The sequence below is a fragment of the Podospora pseudocomata genome, chromosome 6, assembly GCF_035222375.1.
Source record: "Podospora pseudocomata strain CBS 415.72m chromosome 6, whole genome shotgun sequence".
Taxonomy (NCBI): Eukaryota; Fungi; Ascomycota; class Sordariomycetes; order Sordariales; family Podosporaceae; genus Podospora; species Podospora pseudocomata.
Genome location: NC_085890.1, coordinates 1711695 through 1728600, shown reverse-complemented (window position 1 = coordinate 1728600; position 16906 = coordinate 1711695). Strand labels below are relative to the sequence as shown.

At 52.3% G+C, this 16906-nt stretch overlaps 7 protein-coding genes and 1 non-coding gene across 8 annotated transcripts; 4 read left to right on the top strand and 4 right to left on the bottom strand.

Annotated features, from left to right (window-relative positions):
• Window positions 1-50: 50 nt before the first annotated feature.
• SYF1 (pre-mRNA-splicing factor syf1) lies at window positions 51-3252 on the top strand. Its single transcript, XM_062891913.1, has 3 exons — window positions 51-335; window positions 399-569; window positions 627-3252. Exons 1-3 carry the CDS (start codon window positions 288-290, stop codon window positions 2874-2876), a joined length of 2469 nt encoding a protein of 822 aa, XP_062740571.1. The 5' UTR covers window positions 51-287; the 3' UTR covers window positions 2877-3252.
• On the bottom strand, window positions 2390-4766 carry QC762_602200 (uncharacterized protein). The gene is made up of 3 exons (XM_062891914.1): window positions 3990-4766; window positions 3816-3926; window positions 2390-3751 (listed from the first exon to the last, which is right to left on the bottom strand). Exons 1-3 carry the CDS (start codon window positions 3994-3996, stop codon window positions 3564-3566), a joined length of 306 nt encoding a protein of 101 aa, XP_062740570.1. The 5' UTR covers window positions 3997-4766; the 3' UTR covers window positions 2390-3563.
• A 1201-nt stretch (window positions 4767-5967) lies between these two features.
• QC762_0094340 lies at window positions 5968-6058 on the bottom strand. The gene has a single exon. It is a non-coding gene; the product is annotated as a tRNA-Gln (tRNA).
• Window positions 6059-6172: 114 nt separating this feature from the next.
• QC762_602210 (uncharacterized protein) lies at window positions 6173-7892 on the bottom strand. The gene is made up of 3 exons (XM_062891915.1): window positions 6931-7892; window positions 6400-6874; window positions 6173-6342 (listed from the first exon to the last, which is right to left on the bottom strand). The coding sequence occupies exons 1-3, from the start codon at window positions 7359-7361 to the stop codon at window positions 6307-6309; spliced, it is 942 nt and encodes a 313-aa protein (XP_062740569.1). The 5' UTR covers window positions 7362-7892; the 3' UTR covers window positions 6173-6306.
• A 341-nt stretch (window positions 7893-8233) lies between these two features.
• Window positions 8234-8665, top strand: QC762_602220 (uncharacterized protein; the record flags this gene model as incomplete). The annotated part of the gene is made up of 1 exon (XM_062891916.1): window positions 8234-8665. One exon carries the CDS (start codon window positions 8234-8236, stop codon window positions 8663-8665), a length of 432 nt encoding a protein of 143 aa, XP_062740568.1.
• Window positions 8666-11386: 2721 nt separating this feature from the next.
• QC762_602240 (uncharacterized protein) lies at window positions 11387-12957 on the top strand (the record flags this gene model as incomplete). The annotated part of the gene is made up of 2 exons (XM_062891917.1): window positions 11387-11711; window positions 11816-12957. 2 exons carry the CDS (start codon window positions 11387-11389, stop codon window positions 12955-12957), a joined length of 1467 nt encoding a protein of 488 aa, XP_062740567.1.
• QC762_602250 (uncharacterized protein) lies at window positions 12878-13916 on the bottom strand. The gene is made up of 2 exons (XM_062891918.1): window positions 13509-13916; window positions 12878-13446 (listed from the first exon to the last, which is right to left on the bottom strand). The coding sequence occupies exons 1-2, from the start codon at window positions 13852-13854 to the stop codon at window positions 13055-13057; spliced, it is 738 nt and encodes a 245-aa protein (XP_062740566.1). The 5' UTR covers window positions 13855-13916; the 3' UTR covers window positions 12878-13054.
• Window positions 13917-15157: 1241 nt separating this feature from the next.
• Window positions 15158-16863, top strand: QC762_602260 (uncharacterized protein; the record flags this gene model as incomplete). Its single annotated transcript, XM_062891919.1, has 3 exons — window positions 15158-16137; window positions 16195-16338; window positions 16398-16863. The coding sequence occupies 3 exons, from the start codon at window positions 15158-15160 to the stop codon at window positions 16861-16863; spliced, it is 1590 nt and encodes a 529-aa protein (XP_062740565.1).
• Window positions 16864-16906: the final 43 nt, after the last annotated feature.

The following is a 16906-nucleotide window of genomic DNA, read 5'->3' as shown; positions in this document are numbered from 1 at the left end:
AATGACCTGGTCTGTGCTTTCTTTACGTGACCCTTCTCCCTCAAGCGCGCCCAATCGCCAGACTTGTTGGAGAAGTTGGAAAAAAGCAGTGCCGAAACTCGTCAAACCACGCCGTCGTCGGATTGTTACTGTCTGCGCCAAACCTACCTCGTTGACAACACCTAGCAGTGATGTCGTGGTAACGGCGCGTCTAGGACTTTTCTTTTTACTTCTTCTGCTCTTCGGCTCTGCCGCGGAGGGCGCCCACCCCCCAATTGGCTCCTTACTGAAGACGATCGAGTCCCGCGATGGCGCTGGCACTCTCCTCTGGCCGCCAGCCTGATCTGGCGCTTGTGGTATGTTTTTCCAGCTCTGGGATTGCGGGAACATCAACGAATGCTAACATTTGCGCCCTTCAGTCCGATGATGACTACCCCTACGAGCAAGACATCCAACGAAACCCCGGCAGCACCAAGCCATGGCTCGCCTACATTGACTACAAGATTCAACATGGGACACTTCGTGAGCAAGCCTACGTCATGGAGAGAGCATGTATCCAATTGCCGCGCTCCTATAAGCTGTGGAAAATGGTACGTTATTCCTCGCAAGTTTTGATGCCGAGTCAGCATGTTCTAACCCTCAACCAGTATTTACGATTCCGAACGAAGCACGTCGCAAAGCTCAATGCCGCCATCTTCACCTCCGAATACCAAAAGGTCAATGCGCTCTTTGAGCGGGCGCTAATCCTCCTCAACAAAATGCCGCGCATCTGGGAGATGTACCTCAAGTTCCTCATGCAGCAGCCCCTCGTCACCCTCACACGACACACCTTCGACCGCGCACTCCGAGCACTTCCGATTACACAACACAACAGGATATGGGCCTTGTACCGACCGTTCGCCAACTCGGCCGAGGGTTTGACGGCTGTCAAGATCTGGAGGCGCTACACCCAGGTCCACCCAGAGGATGCCGAAGACTTTATCGAACTTTTGATTCAGAGCGAGCTGTACACCGAGGCAGTCAAGAGGTACATCGACATTCTCAACAACCCACGATTCCAGAGCAAGAACGGGAAGGGGCACTACGAGCTTTGGAGCGAGATGGTGGATCTGTTGGTGGAGCACGCTGTCGACATTGAAACGGGACACGAAACAGGCATAGACGTGGAAAGGATCATTCGGAGCGGAATCGAACGGTTCGCGGACCAGCGCGGGAAACTGTGGTGCGGCCTGGCAACCTACTGGATTCGAAGGGGCAGCTTTGAGAGGGCAAGAGATGTTTTTGAGGAGGGCATCACAACAGTTATGACGGTCCGGGACTTTACGCTCATTTTTGACTCGTACACTGAGTTTGAGGAGTCTGTTATTGGGGCACTGATGGAGATGGCCTCGGGGCGGGCGGAAAAGGGCGTGGTGGATGAGGTGGCTGATTTTGATCTGGATATTAGGATGATGCGGTTTGAGCATCTGATGGACCGACGACCGTTCCTCCTGAACGATGTGTTACTACGACAGAACCCGAACAATGTCACCGAGTGGGAGAAGAGAGTTGCTCTGTGGGGAGACAACAAGCAGGAGGTTGTACAAACTTATACGGATGCTATCGCTGCTATTCAGCCAAAGAAGGCCGTTGGCGCCTTCCATCAGTTGTGGGCTAACTATGCCAAATTCTACGAAAACGGAGGGGATATCCGGAGCGCGAGGACTATCATGGAAAAGGCGGTCAAGGTGCCCTTCAAGTCGGTAGCTGAGCTGGCCGACATGTGGATCGAGTGGGCAGAGATGGAACTCCGCAACGAAAACTTCGACGATGCCGTCCGGATCATGGCCAAAGCTGTCCAAGCCCCGAAGAGATCCAATGTCGACTACTTTGACGAGACATTATCTCCCCAACAGCGAGTACACAAGAGCTGGAAGCTGTGGTCGTTCTACGTCGACCTCGTCGAGAGCGTCAGCACCCTGGAGGAAACCAAGAAGATTTACGAAAGAATATTCGAGCTCCGCATCGCCACTCCCCAGACTGTGGTCAACTACGCCAACCTACTCGAGGAGCACAAGTACTTTGAAGAGTCTTTCAAGATCTACGAGCGCGGCCTTGATCTCTTCTCTTACCCCGTAGCCTTTGAGCTATGGAATCTCTACCTAACCAAGGCCGTCGACCGCAAGATCAGCATCGAGCGTCTGAGAGATCTCTTTGAACAAGCCGTTGAAGACTGCCCGGCCAAGTTCGCCAAGGTGATCTACCTCATGTACGGCAACCTGGAAGAGGAGCGCGGTCTAGCCCGGCACGCGATGCGCATTTATGAGCGGGCAACGCGTGCCGTGTCGGACGAGGACAGGGCGGACATGTTTAATTTCTATATTACCAAGTCAGCCTCTAATTTCGGTCTCCCATCCACGCGCCCTATTTACGAGCGCGCCATCGCCACCCTCCCCGACAACGAAGCAAAGGACATGTGCCTCAAATTCGCGGACATGGAAAAACGTCTTGGGGAAATCGACCGTGCAAGGGCCATCTACGGCCATGGATCCCAGTTTTGCGATCCCAGGACAAACCCGGGGTTTTGGCAAAAATGGGAGCAGTTTGAGGTGCAGCATGGCAATGAGGACACGTTCAAGGAGATGCTGCGGATCAAGCGGTCGGTGCAGGCGCAGTACAACACCGATGTCAACTTTATTGCCTCGCAGGCGCTGGCGAGAGCACAGCAGGCCAAGAACGGCGAAGGAGGAGGAGAGGTTGATCAGGAGGCGGCGGACGCGATGGAGCAACTGGAACGGCAGGCTCGTGCCCCGGCGGGATTTGTTGCGGCGAGCGAGGGGATCAAGGGGAGTGTGGTTGCTCCCAAGGTGGTCGAGGTGGCAAACCCGGATGCTATCGAGCTTGATGATATGGAATGAAATAACCTCTTCTTTTTTTTCTTCTCCTTCTTCTTGCTTTTAACCTGTATGTTACTTAGATTGCATTGGGTTGCCGACACATCAAAGCTAGGCGTTTTTTTCTTTTCTTGTTTCTTTTGTGGTCATCACTCTCGTATTTTCTCTCTCAAATATTTTCTCGTCATGTTATTTGTTTTTGGGGGGAAGGAGGACAAAACAAGGCAAAGTTACAAACAAAACCATTTCTTTTTGTCTTTTTACCTTGACAGATGTGTTATTTATTACTTACCTACCTACCAACTTCTTCTTTTCTCGACAGGATCTGGGATCTCATCGTGGAGGAAAACACAAGTTTGCACACACACACAACACAGCATATTTATCTTCTCTTTCAAAGAAAAAAAAAACATCATATTGCTAGGTATTCATCTCATTCTGCCCTCCCAATGTTTCATAATTCCCACGAAAACTCCAATCAACACCTGACAAACTCAAACCTCCCCCCTTAACACATCAACAAGACATCTTCCCCCTCCTCACATCCTCCCTGTCCACCATCCGAATATCCCCATGCGCCATCTCCCACTGTTCATCCAGCCCTGTCCTCTCCTCAGTCACTGCATTGTTGTTGCTATTCCCAAAAAGCCAAGAAGTACCCCCCACCAACGCCCCTTTTACCGTCTCCAACCCAACAAAAGAAGAAAGTTCCTACTGTTTCTTTGTGGTTGTGGTTTGGTTGTAATTCGGCGTGCCAAACCCAGTGTAGCCTTTTTCGGCGTGGAGCTCGTGGAACTTGTGGGCGTAGTTGGAGTCGACGTGGCCGTCGCGGGAGCCGGGGACGGCATAGATTGATCCTTTGCGCTTTTGGAAGCGGGAGGGGGGGACTTTGGAGGCGTCTGGTAGAGAGAGATTGTTAGTGAACGGGAAAAAGGGGGGCAAGGGGATGGGAAAGGGGCTTACCCCACTCGTCGCTGTCGCGACGGTCGCGTCTTGGGGAGGTGGGAGATGGGGAGATGGGGAAGTTGGTTGTGGTTGGGGAGGTGTTGGAGGCTGTGGAGGGGTTGCGGGAGTCTAATTACGTGGGGAGGTGGTTAGCATTGGCTGATGATAAGGGGGGAGGGGAGGAGGACGTACCAGCCATTGCTGCGGTTGTGGTTTAGCGTAGGGGATTGTAGGTGTGACGTCGTTGTAGTATAAACTAAAGAATAGAGATATGTAGGTGGTTTGACCGATGTGGTTCAGGTTTGCTGTCTGATCAAAAAGGATGAATGATGTTTGGGAAGAAGATTTAAACAAGGTCTAGAGCTTGGGAGGCCCTGGAGTTGGTGAAAGGGGTCATTCGGGAAAGCGGGATGGGAAAGGGTTATTATATCCCCTTCAAAGGGAAGGAACGTTTGGGATCGGATCGGAAGAGGAGGGAGGTACCACTACAACCTAGCTTTTTCAACCGGGTGGTCACCGAGTAAGGGTTGCTCCTGTTATCTCTCTGTTGCTATCCGAAATAGGAAGGGAGGAGACAAATGATGGAGTAATGTGGCTTCAGTTCACGGACACCCTGGGGTTACTTTGCCCCCCCACCCCCTCAAGTGTGTGTGTGGTGGGAGGCTGCCCCTCATCTTTGTCCTTTGTTTGATGACATTAGCTTTCTGACGGAGGGACCTCTCATCCCATGCTTTCTTTTGCCCCGACCGTCGATCGTCTCACAAGGTTTGGGTCGGCATCACACGACCTGCGGGATTCTTTCTTGGGAGAAGAAGGGCTGACTTGCGAGCTGCTGTGTAAGTGTCAAAGGAAGGGCTTGTTGGGAAGTTTAGGAGAGGAGGCGGAGGGGAGGAGGGAGGCTGTGCAAAAATGCCATGCACGGGCAACCTGTCATTCATTGCCTTTGGACAGCGACTCACTAGTTGATCTTCAATCAGCTAAATTATTGCTCTTATTGAAGGGGCAAGCTACCTATGGTGTCGATTTGATCAGATGGTTAGCCTGACGTCATGGTTAGGTGGAAAGCTCCCCTCGGTGGGATTATGCATTCTGCGCTTGTTGCATGCTGCACCGGCACTGCGCTTCGTTTCATTGCTTGACCTGCAACTGCCATCACAGGTCCTACGTGTCGTGGGACAAGAGAAATCATCAGATTTCTTGCTACCTCTTACATACGAGATGTTGTACGAGATCCGGGTTACCTAGATTGGCATTGGGTTTGTCAACTCGATCTCGATATCCATCTCTTGAAACCTGTCGCGTGCTCCAATTACTGCATTGATGGCATAAGACGGGAGGCCTCCGTTATCTTAGCTTCATGTAGTTTTTTTTAAGCTAAGTAGCTGCTGTTCAACACTCCATGATGCAGGTTGACTGGAGCTAGGGAGCTCATGCTTTTGACTTTCTCCTGACCATTCTGTGGTCGGCGGGGTTACAGCAACCACGTTGGACGCTTGGTAGATGCAACAGCGGCTGGGCGATAATGGAGAGCCTTGACACACACCATCGGGCGAATCAGGGTAGTCGTTGTGGAAATATGAAGGTCTCTTTTCTTTGGTCCTCATCGAGCTCTGTTCTGGGAGGATATTCCGGACGGTCTGACCCGGGCTGTTTGTGCGAGGCCATCTATCAAAATTAAAAAAGAAATATCGCGCACGTTGTATCATGGATGGTGGTGTGAATGGATGGATGGATGGATGGATAGGAGTGAGGGAAACACAACAGGAAGAAAAGACGTGTAAGTGGAAAGCTTTCATTGGATCATTGCGAAAGCCACCACGAACAAGCGTACCGGGTTGGTTACCCGCCGTTTCGTCGGAGAAAAAAGCAATGTAGGACCTCGAGAATGCCGTCTTTCTCGTAGAAAGTCGGATGATGGACAAGTGGCATTCGAGAAAAGGATACCAGATGAGCCTCATGGTGAGACTTTGTGTTGGGTTGGGTTGCAAGACCATGCCGACTTCGCGATTCGATCTAGAAATCTTGGCTTGAGCAACCACGAGAACTGCATTAATGGGCCTGCTGAGCTGAACAGGATGGACATGGGGGAAAAACAAAAAAAGAAGTAATAACACAAAAGTAGGACAGCCAACAGGCCTGTGCAAGAGAGAGAAAGAGAAGCAAAAGCAGAAGGTCGTGCCCGGGTTCGAACCGGGGTTACTGGAAGGAATGTGACCTGAACAAGTCAAAATCCAGAGTGATAACCACTACACTACACAACCTTTGATTTGTTGGTGGGAACAAAGGCGGAATTTTGGGTCTATGTGGCTGGTGCGCGCTTGGCACCCCCTTTTTTGTTGCCGATATCACTCCAGGGTTAGGGTGTAAGGTACAAAGTCCCTCTTCCTGACGAGATGCTCATGACATTGTTTGTGGCTCTAAAAGGTCTCAATTGCTCGCCTTCTATCTAGAATATTTACTAAAAAAGTGACAGCATCAAATCCGTCCTCTCCGCCGACCATACATCTCCTTAAGTCGACTTCTTGTGTAAGATACCAGCACCGGCCTGTTGATCACAGCAAATTAGTCAAGCCCCCACACATGGAATCTTAAAGAAACATACCTGATGACTGGGGAAGATCAGAGTATCAGCAATAACAACATTCTCCCTTCTGCCAGCAACAAACACAACTACCTCGGCAATGTCATCTGGCGTCAACGGCTCGCAGCCTGCATAGACAGCGTCCGCCTTGGCCTTGTCACCGTAGAATCTGACAACAGAGAACTCAGTCTCAACCTGACCGGGGTCAATCTCCATGACCCTAATGCGAGTAGCGATAAGCTCCTTGCGCAAAGCATCGGTGAAGCTGCGAACGGCCGCCTTGGTAGCGCAGTAGATGCTGCCACCGGGGTATGGCTCACGGCCAGCAATGCTGCCAACGTTGATGATGTCGCCAGCACCACCCTCAGGCCGCTTCTTGAAGATGGGGAGAATAGCCTGTGTCATGTTGATCAGACCAGTAACGTTGGTATTGAACATGATGTTGATGTCTTCCTCGGCAATCTCGGGTGCCCGGGCGAGACCTTTGACGAGACCCCTATATCTTGTTCAGTATAAACCATGAAGAAAAAAAGGATGTGATCAAAGCCATACGCATTGTTCACCAAAACATTAATATCCCTAAACTCCTCCGGCAGTTTCCCGACAAAAGTCTTGACCTCCTCGGGGTTGCTCACATCAAGCTGAACAGGCAACACCTTGACCCCCTCACCAACCTCGGCAACAATATCCGCCGCGATCTGCTTCAGCGTATCAATCCTCCTCGCGGTAAGAACAAGCTTCAGGTTCTTTGGAGCAGTACGAGCAAACTCAAAAGCGGTGCTTCTTCCGATGCCGGAACTAGCACCGGTAATGACCACCGTTTTGCCCTCGAGGCGCTTAGCAACAGCGGAGGACATTGTTCTTGTGATTGATGGCGGGGTGAAGAGCGGGGCAAGGATGAACCGAGCGTTTGATTTTGTCGAAGTTTTGAAAAGTTGAGAAAATGATTTATACCTCAGTCTTGCGGCGGCAGGCAACAACATGTTATTGAGGAGAATCACAGTTATTATTAGGGGGTCCCGTCACCGGAGAGAACAAAACACGGGGGTCAGTGGGAAGGTGCTTGCTGACGCCATAGCTGCAGCTATCCACTCTGCCGGGCCGGCCCCGCATTCGACAATGCCGGCGATAAGGGGAGCTACCCCCGGTGCCCCCGCGCCCCGCGGCTCACCCCGCAGTTTGACGTTGACAAGGGCGCGGAAAAGCAGTTGCGCCACAGGCCCTATTATTGAGTAACGAGATATTGGTAAGAATTTGGGGTTTCTTTGGGGTAGTCATTCTTGGTTTGTTTCAGCCTCAGCTACACCTCGAGCTCATAGCTAGTTGTGAGAAGTCTACGCTCTTTGTGTACGTGGCGAAAAGGGCGAGTTGGTTGTCTGAACTTGTGAGTAAGGCAGGTAAGGTCGCCATGGGGAGAAGGGAGAAAACAGGACAATGGGGTGAGATTTGTCCCTTTACTAACTGGTAGTCTGTTTTGATGGGTAGGTAGTTTGAGAAGAGATTTTGTCGTCGATGGAGATCGTGATGACCTCGGAAGATGCCTAGCAGTCCAAAGCGGGAAATGCTTCCTTTTAGAGCACAGCACGACACCCCCAAGACATGTCAAGGTGTTGATCTTCAATTTCCAGGCCTTGGCAACACTTATATTCGATCTCTTGTGTCGCCCGAAAAACTTGTCGTTTAATCTGGATAATTCCTTCAACACAACCCTCCCCAAACACCACGGGACTTCAATGACGACCCTCACCCCTGGGGCGCAGCCCTTACATATATATGGCGGCTCTTAAAGACGACCCATCATCAAGTCGGCTGTCATGTAGGTAATTGACCATCACATCAACACTAGTTAGTGACAATGAGACTCGCCGCCCTCCTCCACACATCTCTTTTTGCTCTTGCCCTCGCCGCTCCAGCCCAGCAACTTATCAAACGCTGCCGCGTCTCGCGCGATGTTATGGCATGCTGGGTCGCCTGGGATCTTTCAGAATGCGTCGCCTACATTCCGCTGAATGTAACTTACGAGTTCGATGACGCCAACAAGAAAGTTATCATCCGAGGGCTTTGCGAGAGCTGCTCACAGGCACTCGCGCTCGAGCGCGCGGCCAGCTGGGACGAATACTCAAAGTGGTCTTCGAGCTTTGGCGAGGTTCAAGACCTTGGAAACGGGACCTTTGTCATCACTGATACAGGGAAGGACTACTTCGATCTCTTTAGGGGTATGGAGCCGACGCCGTGGGGGCGTACTTCGTGCTATTCGTTGGATGAGTATGAGTGGGATTACGAATAAGGTAGGGAGGGGATGAGGAGGGATGGGGGATGGAAGCTGGTGGGAAGGGGGGTCATTGGATGGTTGGCCTGTTAATCTGTTGATCGTCGACATTTGTGGTTTGTCCTCAAAAGAGTCTAAATGCTTTTGGTTGGAGTTGCTGCGTAATATAGGAGAACTGCCAGCTTGATATCACATAATATCCATGTATCCAGCATTCAGTACTCCTCCATTCAAGAGAAGTCATCGTCCTAAAGGAGAGAAGGGCCTCTCAAACCTTGACCTGGTTCTTTTCCCTCAACATCCCCATTGCGACCTTCAAATGCAATGTGCCCTTCGCACCTGTCTCCAGCTCCTCGACACCTCCCCACTTCTCTTCGAGCTCCCTGAACTGGTCACGCAACTCGAACCGCTTGAGGAAGCGCAACACGGCGGCGACGGCACTGTCAAGAGCCCCAACGATCCAGGCATGGTGGGCGCTCGATACCTCCCCAACAATGTGGAACTTGCTGTCAGCCGCCGGGCGCGTCAAGTATGGGTACAGGTTGCTAAACTGGCCCGGCCCAAACAATGCAAAGCCGCCGGCCGTATTCGGGTCCTGCGGCCACGAATAGGCGTGGTGGACGCCGGTGAAAGCAGCTCGAATCTTGTCGTATGATATAGTTTCAGCGTGCAGGAGGGCGAGGTCGCGGAGGATGAGCTCAACAAGTTCCTCCTCGCCGGCGGGGGATGCGCGGTTGTTGACGAGAGAGCCTACGCGGGTGGCGTCTTGTGCCCAAGTGTATGAGGCCAGCAGCACGGCGGGGTTTTCCTTGCCGTCGTGAAGGTTGTAGGATGGGTAGACGCATGTTCGCAGCGGCAGATCGGTGCTGGCAACCCCGCCTTCGGTGATGCCACAGTCGACAATCCACCAGGGGTACGAGAACTTGAGAGCCACCTTGACTGATTCGTCGTAGTGCAGGGCGCGAATGGCGTCCTTCTGCGAGGGATGGAGCTTGAGGCTGCGCAAGTCCATGCGGCCGAGGCAACCGAGGGTTGTGGTGCTGAACACGGTGCTGTATCCCGTGCGGGCTTCGGTTTCACCGGCACATTTGACAGACATGTTGCCGTCGTCATGTGAGGTCCAGTTGATGGAGATGACCTCGACACGCTTACCTGTCTCAACCTTGGTGCTGAGACTGGCTTGCATGGCGTCGGTAAGGAGTGATGTGCCGCCCTCGATGCAGAACCACTCGACATCGCGCGTTGGGTTCTCAAAGTCGAACGAGTCCATTACGCTCTCGGAAAAGGCCTGGTCGAAGAGGTTGGTTGAGGTCCCTTGGGTTTCCATCCACTGGATGGCAAAGAAGTCATACTTGGGCGCGTTCCGTCTGGGCCGCCTTGTCTTAGGAACTCGCGGGTGCTGTAGTCGTCAACCGTCATCAGATTGTCGAACCCCTTGTTGAAATCCTTGGCAAGTTCGTTCTTGTATGGTCCGAAAGCATCGTTGAGAAGCTTGTCAACATTGTCGACAACATCATCGGGGACGCCGCCACCGTTTCTTCTGCTCACATGATAGGGGTCAGTGACGCCGTGAGCGAAGAAACGGTCATTGAAGAGCTTGGGGTTTGCTGGGCCATCCAGATAGTATGGGATCAAGGGCATCTTGGTGAGTTCGAACAGGTCGAAGGTGCGTTGCATGGTGGGAATCTTGGGGTATCGCATGGCGCCAATGTCGTAGTAATCGTGTGGTTCCTCGCTGAAGCGGTACGTATAACAACGTCCGCCCACACGGTTCGGGTTAGCCTCGAGGATATCATAACTAATCTTCAAGCTGTCGAGGATCATCGCGATGTAGAGGCCCGCGACACCGGCGCCTACAATGCAGACTTTGTGAGCTGGCGGGGTAAAGTCGCCAGCGTCATCGCCATCGTGGAAATGACGATGGCCCTCGTCGTGTTCAAGACTTATATCATGAGGCAGGTTGTCCCAGGTGAAAGGTCCGTCTGTGCTGGAGATTGGAAGCCAACCTGCCAGACCGCCCTCTGGGTGACCACCTCTGAATGACTCCTTCTCCTGAAGGGCGTTGAGCTCACCCGCAAGCTTGATGCGGATGAGCCGCTGAGCCCAGCGAGCCTTGATGCTAGTCGTGGTGGTGGTGCTCATGGCGGTTCACTTTGGGCAGGGAGCAAACAGAGAATAAGCTGAGAGATGTACGCATGGAAACAAAAAGTCGGGCTGTTACTCTCCATTCACACAGTTATAAACCTGGATGGAATCCACTGGTTCTCACAAAATGTCATTGCCGCTTCTGCCACAACAAGAATCATAATGACTGCGCTTTCAGCTAGCCACTGTCAGGAAACAACACTGAAACAGCTATGCCACGTTTTTGTGAGAAAGTACATTCCACATGGTATTGGTTGCCCTCAGTTATCCCCGCATGGAATTACGCAGCCAAGGTCTATAAAGCCCACAATATTTGTCGATTTGACGTAGGGCATCAAACTCGACATGGTTGGGCAGCTTTGAAGCTGCAAGCCCGAGAGTCTAGAACCACAAGTATTGTCTGAGATGAGGCGAGCGGAGAACAACTCCGACAGAGAGGTGCAGAAACTCGGGTCCTAGTGAATGCAGGGCTCAAATTGCCCACAGCAAGGCCAAGAAGTCCTTATATTTGTTGAACCCAACCTGTTCATTTTTATCCCATTCATACATCCCTCACACAAACAGCCTTGAGACTTCAGCGAACTATTCACTAAAATGCTCACGGAAGTCTTTAACGTCGTCGTGGTGGGAGGCGGCCCAGTCGGGCTCGCCGCCGCGTACGAGGTGGGCAAAACAGGTGCGAGCGTCATCGTACTGGAGCAGAACAACTTTTTCAATCAAGCTGGAAGCTCGAATGATCTCGCCCGCATGTTCCGTACCATGTACACGGAGGACTTCATGGCCGACCTCGCAAAGGACGCCATGAAACTCTGGGACAAACTCGAGAAGGACTCGGGCTCGTCTCTCCGCTGGATGAGCGGCTTGCTCAACTTTGGAGACAAGAACTTTGGTGGTGACAGCCCTGAAGGGACTCTAATGGGTCCGGTGTCCTATTAAGAGCGGCTTGGGATGTCTTACCAAGAATGTAAGAGTTCATGATCTTCAACATCCATAGTACTGAACACTAGAAGCCTTTGTTCTCAGTAACGGCCAAGGAAATCGAAGAGCGCTACTCCTTCAAAAATCCGCCCCCTGAATGGATCGGTCTCTTCGCCCCCGACAACGGCGTCATCAACGTCCAGCTTCTCTTGCGCAGCCTTCTCAGCCTAGCCAAAGATTACGGCGCCGAGGCCAAACAGCACACCCGCGTCGAGCGCATCATTCCCTCCACCACCGACAAGACCATCTGGGAGGTCCATGCCATCCGTCACGACACTGACCCGGCACTTTTCAAAGCCAAGAGGATCGTTATTGCCTCTGGCGCCTACGTCAACCACGTCCTACGACCCAGCTTCGGCATCTTCCTCGATCTCGACATCTGGGAAATGGTCGCCTCATACTTCAACACCAACCCCGGACTCAACGGCACCATCTTCCCTAGTATGTGGTTCCAATTTGTCCCCAACAAACACCGGCGATCCCAGCTCTTCTACGGATTCCCCACCGTCCCCTGGGGCCCCCCTAACGTCACTCGCATCGCCGTCGACGCAGTCACCCGCCGCATCAAGGACCCCGGTGAACGTCTGACCAACGTCGTGAACCCGGCTGACATCCGGGACACGCAGGTGTTTATCAAGAAGCACGTTGTCGGTGTTGATGCTACCGTACCGGCTTTTACGCTGAGCTGTTTGCAGACTAATGTCTTTGACAATATGTTTGTACTTGATTACCTGCCAAAGGAGTATCTAGCAGGAGGAGCTGAAAAAAGCGTTTTGGTTTTCACCGCCGGTTGGGCCATGAAGTTTGTTCCTTTGCTTGGCAAGACGTTGGCTGAGATGGCGCTGGATGGGAAGTCAGACTATGCGCGGAAGGAGTTTGAGATTACGAGGAAGGATAAGAAGGGAAAGGGCATTATCAAGCGGGTTGTTCGAGGGAAAAGAGGGGATCATTCGATGATGATGGAGGAACTGGATGTTGATGATGAGGTGGAGGGAGAAAGCGCTTTTACTTATGAGGAGCAGGCTTCGGGGTCTTCGATCAGGGAGTGTCAAAATGTCGGTAATAGGGAATATATACGTGGATTTGTCAATGTCAGACTCCAAACAACCCAGGCAATTTCAAGCACTCCGTTACCATCCGCGACATCCATCTCCGTCTCAGTCGGCTTGCATCATGTCACTCTGTGACCATACTTGCCTTTGAAAAACAGGCAACATGACTACCCGGCTCTCATTGCCTAATGAGCACTCTATACCCGATCCCATAACTTCACTTGCAGCTCATTTATTTGCCCTCGACGGAGCGAGTCGCCCTGGAAGCCCCGTGTCTTGAACCAGCCCACCACATCACGGCAGACAGCAACGGAACTCCCAAACCGACACCAATCCCAACCCCAAGTCTCATCTTTCGCTTCTCATCCGTACGAACATCCGCCTCCTCCTGGCGGATGTTCCTCACCAGCTGATGAGCCCAGCCCGACTGGACACTGAACTGATCGGTGTAAACCTCCGGGAAGCCGGAACCGGGCTGGCTGAGGCGGATGGTGTTGGCCATACCACTCGCCGAAGACGCGGCCTCCCCGGCGGACATGTTAGGCGCGTGCCGCGTGGGGAAGTCCTTTAGGATGGTGAACGGATCAAAGGTGAAGGATCCCTCAGTGCTCGAGGTTGTCACGTCTAGATGGAACAAAGTTAGCCAAATGTTTTTGTTCCATACAAGAGGGTGAAGGATCACGCACTGGTACTCCACATAACAGGAAGCTCACGAGCCGACTTCTCCTCCTCGCTCTGAAAGGGGCTCCCATCAAACAGCCATTCGATCAAAACATCAAAATCCCGCTTGGCCTGACGCCAGCGAATCTCGTACTCGACATGGTGATAAAGCACAGCGTACGACGCCGCGGTGCTGGACGGGATCAACGCATCCGCGCCCTCTGGGTAGGAGCACGACTGTCCATTCTTGTCACACCAAATAAAAGAAGACAGGCAGATTCCTTGGTCGTTGCAGGTTGTGTCTGTGGCAGGATCAAAGGCCACCGAGGCCGACGACAAAGCCGCCAGAACGAGAAGTTTGGGGGAAAGCATTGAATTTTTTTCCTGTTGCCCACAGGTGAGGGAGATGGGCAGATACGACTCACGAAGTTTTTGTTCAGGGACGTGTTATTACACTTATTTGACTCAGCCCTACCGCCACGAAAGGGTCCTCGTCACGAAAAAGGACCCTGCATCAACGTTAGACTGACTATTTTCTTTGCTTTGGGACTCACCGAGCCTGAATGCTACGCTCCGGGTTATGCTCCTCCTCCCCATAAACTTGGCAAAGCGGACACCCACTCGGCCAACACATTTTGTTTCTTCATCAACCGACTGCGAGCGAACGCATTGCCCGCTGGGGCGGCTCCGGCGGGTAGGCGGGTCGTGTGATCAACGTTGTAGATCTTAGCTAAAGTGAAAGCCATGCCAAGAAGAAACTCAACGAATGCGGAGGCACAAAAATAAGCACTTGTCTTATCAGCCTTGCATCAGGGGTCCAGTCGCTGTGGAGCGTTTGTGTAAGCGACAGATCTTTACTGCGTATAAATCCACTCAGCATTTGCTGTTATGGGACATCGTGCCTTGGCTTGTAGTGTTGTAGGATCTCTGATACGCCGCTGCTAAGGGTTTGTTCCATGGGACATGATTGGACAGTTGCTAAAATCAGGGAATATGATTGGTCAGGTATACCAAAATCTGAGACTGTCTGACCTCCACCAACTGTGCCTCTGAAGGCCAGATACGCCGAGCCCGCTCGAGTTGCCTGAGTTTTTGTTGCAGTTGAGGCAGGCGGTGGTCCATGAGTTCCACTTCATATTGTCTTGGCCAACAAAGACTTCACAAGTTCTTCACGAGTTTCCAGATTGAGCAGTATCAAAACCGTTGATCGCATCGACCTGATGTAGGACGGGGAAAGATGCCATTGAAATTCGGAGAGGTATTCGAATTAATGGCGGTTCGGCTTTTTTAGAGTTGTGAGAGGGGTGTATAATCAAATGTGAATACTTGGCTGATTTACATAACTTCAACGTTCATGCATTAGGTATGGACTAGGTGTATGTCAATCAGTTGGGTAAAAACCTCCCAACCATGGATTTGGAATACCTTACCGAGCACGATTCATGAATGCAGGGAAAAGCAATAGTCTAAAGGGGAACGCTCAATAGCAGGCTTGGCTAACTTGATGCTAACTTGAAGAGTACATCCGGCCGGAGACCGCGTTGACCAGCCCTCCTGTTTGGTTGCATACGCCCATGGCGGTTTGGTCAAAGCAAACGATGAATGTCGGTGCTGGTTCAGGTAAATGTCAACACCCTCGGCGTATGGCATCGATGAAGTATCTCTTTTTGTGAAGATGTGCTATGAGATCAATGCCTCTCACCCAGGGCCAAAGCAGAGTCTACTGTGCAAGGTACTTTACCTAAAGGCCCTGCCTTGGGATAATGCAAAATTAAACAAAGACCCAGGCTTTCGGTCAGGGTTTAGGAGGGCCAAGAGTATCCTCTACTCCTCAGTAAGCGCTGAGTATGCATGTTGGGTCTGTCGACATGACATTCCTACACTAGCCACGCTTGATCACAATCCTGCCAGTCGACAGACCCGAAGAATCTATCTCTGCCTCTCGTATAGCTTCCCAAACAAGAAAATGCTGCGAATTCAGAGTCGTCCTGGGACTAGGGTTGGGATTTCTACGGCCATGAACTTCTCGAGAAGAGGACGAAGCCATGACTGCGCCGCAGCAAGCACCAACTTGTATGACAAGGTCTTTGCAGTTGTCAAGGATGAGAGAGACGTAGGCAGCAAGACGAAACTGTATATAAAGGAGGCTCAAGACGTCTCAAGGTGGTTCGAATTGATCAGCACCCAGCAGCTTGCCCTTCAAGAACTCTCAACTTCAACCCACCGACCATCACATCCTCTCTTGTTCATCATGGCTACCGCTTTCGGAGTCTTCTCGGGAATCCTCACCGTCCTGGGATTCATCCAATCCAACATCCCGGACAGGCCCAACCAGTATGAGACCAAGTTCCGCATCCACGTCGGTCTTGATGGTCCGAGCGGCCTCTCGAACGCCGGTGGTGATGCGCCCGATATCCGTGTCTGGAATGAGGCCGGCCAGTTCATCGGTGCCAAGTATGACCCTGGCAAGATCAACCACGGCTCCTTCAAGGACGTGACGGTCCAGCTGTCCCAGCCCCATCAGCCCACGTACGCCCTGTTCACGGGCAACGACGATGCGATCTGCATCGCGTACATCACCAACAGCTGGGCCGACGGGTCCAAGTACGGCTGGGTTGGTAACTGGGCGGACAGCTCGTCCTGCAACCAGGACTGGTAAGAGATACTCTTTGTCGTCTGCGGCAATAGGACCAGTGCCTAACAAACTCATAGGTATTATTCCAACATCGTCCAGAGCGGCAAGACCCTCAACTGCGCCTGGATCGATCGCAATGGCGACAGGCCCAAGACAGCCTTCCAGACTCATATTCATGAGTTTGCTGATGAATCTCGGAACAGAGGCAAGAACGTCGGCTAGTAAGTTCACCATCCCCACCCCTCCTCACCCCCTGAATCACATCTAACCTCAAATCCAGCTACTGCGCCAGCAACCCCTCTCTCAAGTGGTACACCAACTGGGAGCCCAACACCATCTCTTACTGGGTCACCCCCCGCAAGAGAGGCCTCGCCGGTCGCAGCAGCGAGCCCCAGCAGGGCATCGCCGTTGGTCCCGTGAAGCCCGGAAGCGAGGAGCGTGAGAAGCTCGCCGGCTCCCGCCCTGCCTTCAACGAGACCCGTCTTGTCCGCTCTTCCCGCCCTGAGCACAGCGCCGTCACCCTCTGCGGAAGCGACAGCTCCAGGGGGCCCGATCTCGTCTCTCTGCACGAGGGTAAGTTCTGTGACATGTCTACCCGTGAGGTTCTTCCACTTTGCAGCCCAAGTGTCACCGGTGATTGCTTCGACGATACCGTCAAGACGCTCAAGGTTCGCAGCGGTGCCATTGTTGGCCGTGAGGTCGAGGTTGAGAAGGACTACACCGAGGTTTTGGACTGGGGCCTTTAGATGAATTCGAGATAATGGGTGTGAAGAGGTGGTATAAGCCGAG

Excerpts from the sequence above, each read along its gene's own strand:
- QC762_602250 (XM_062891918.1), bottom strand. The coding sequence starts at position 13,854 with ATGCTTTCCCCCAAACTTCTCGTTCTGGCGGCTTTGTCGTCGGCCTCG. Across the intron at positions 13,447-13,508 it reads TCCTGTTATGTGGAGTACCA|ACGTGACAACCTCGAGCACT; the intron begins GTGCGTGATCCT and ends TGTTCCATCTAG.
- QC762_602200 (XM_062891914.1), bottom strand. Across the intron at positions 3,752-3,815 it reads TCGCGACAGCGACGAGTGGG|ACGCCTCCAAAGTCCCCCCC; the intron begins GTAAGCCCCTTT and ends TCTCTCTACCAG.
- SYF1 (XM_062891913.1), top strand. The coding sequence starts at position 288 with ATGGCGCTGGCACTCTCCTCTGGCCGCCAGCCTGATCTGGCGCTTGTG. Across the intron at positions 336-398 it reads AGCCTGATCTGGCGCTTGTG|TCCGATGATGACTACCCCTA; the intron begins GTATGTTTTTCC and ends TGCGCCCTTCAG. Across the intron at positions 570-626 it reads CCTATAAGCTGTGGAAAATG|TATTTACGATTCCGAACGAA; the intron begins GTACGTTATTCC and ends ACCCTCAACCAG.
- QC762_602210 (XM_062891915.1), bottom strand. The coding sequence starts at position 7,361 with ATGTTGTTGCCTGCCGCCGCAAGACTGAGGTATAAATCATTTTCTCAA. Across the intron at positions 6,875-6,930 it reads AATGTTTTGGTGAACAATGC|GGGTCTCGTCAAAGGTCTCG; the intron begins GTATGGCTTTGA and ends AACAAGATATAG. Across the intron at positions 6,343-6,399 it reads TGATCTTCCCCAGTCATCAG|GCCGGTGCTGGTATCTTACA; the intron begins GTATGTTTCTTT and ends TGTGATCAACAG.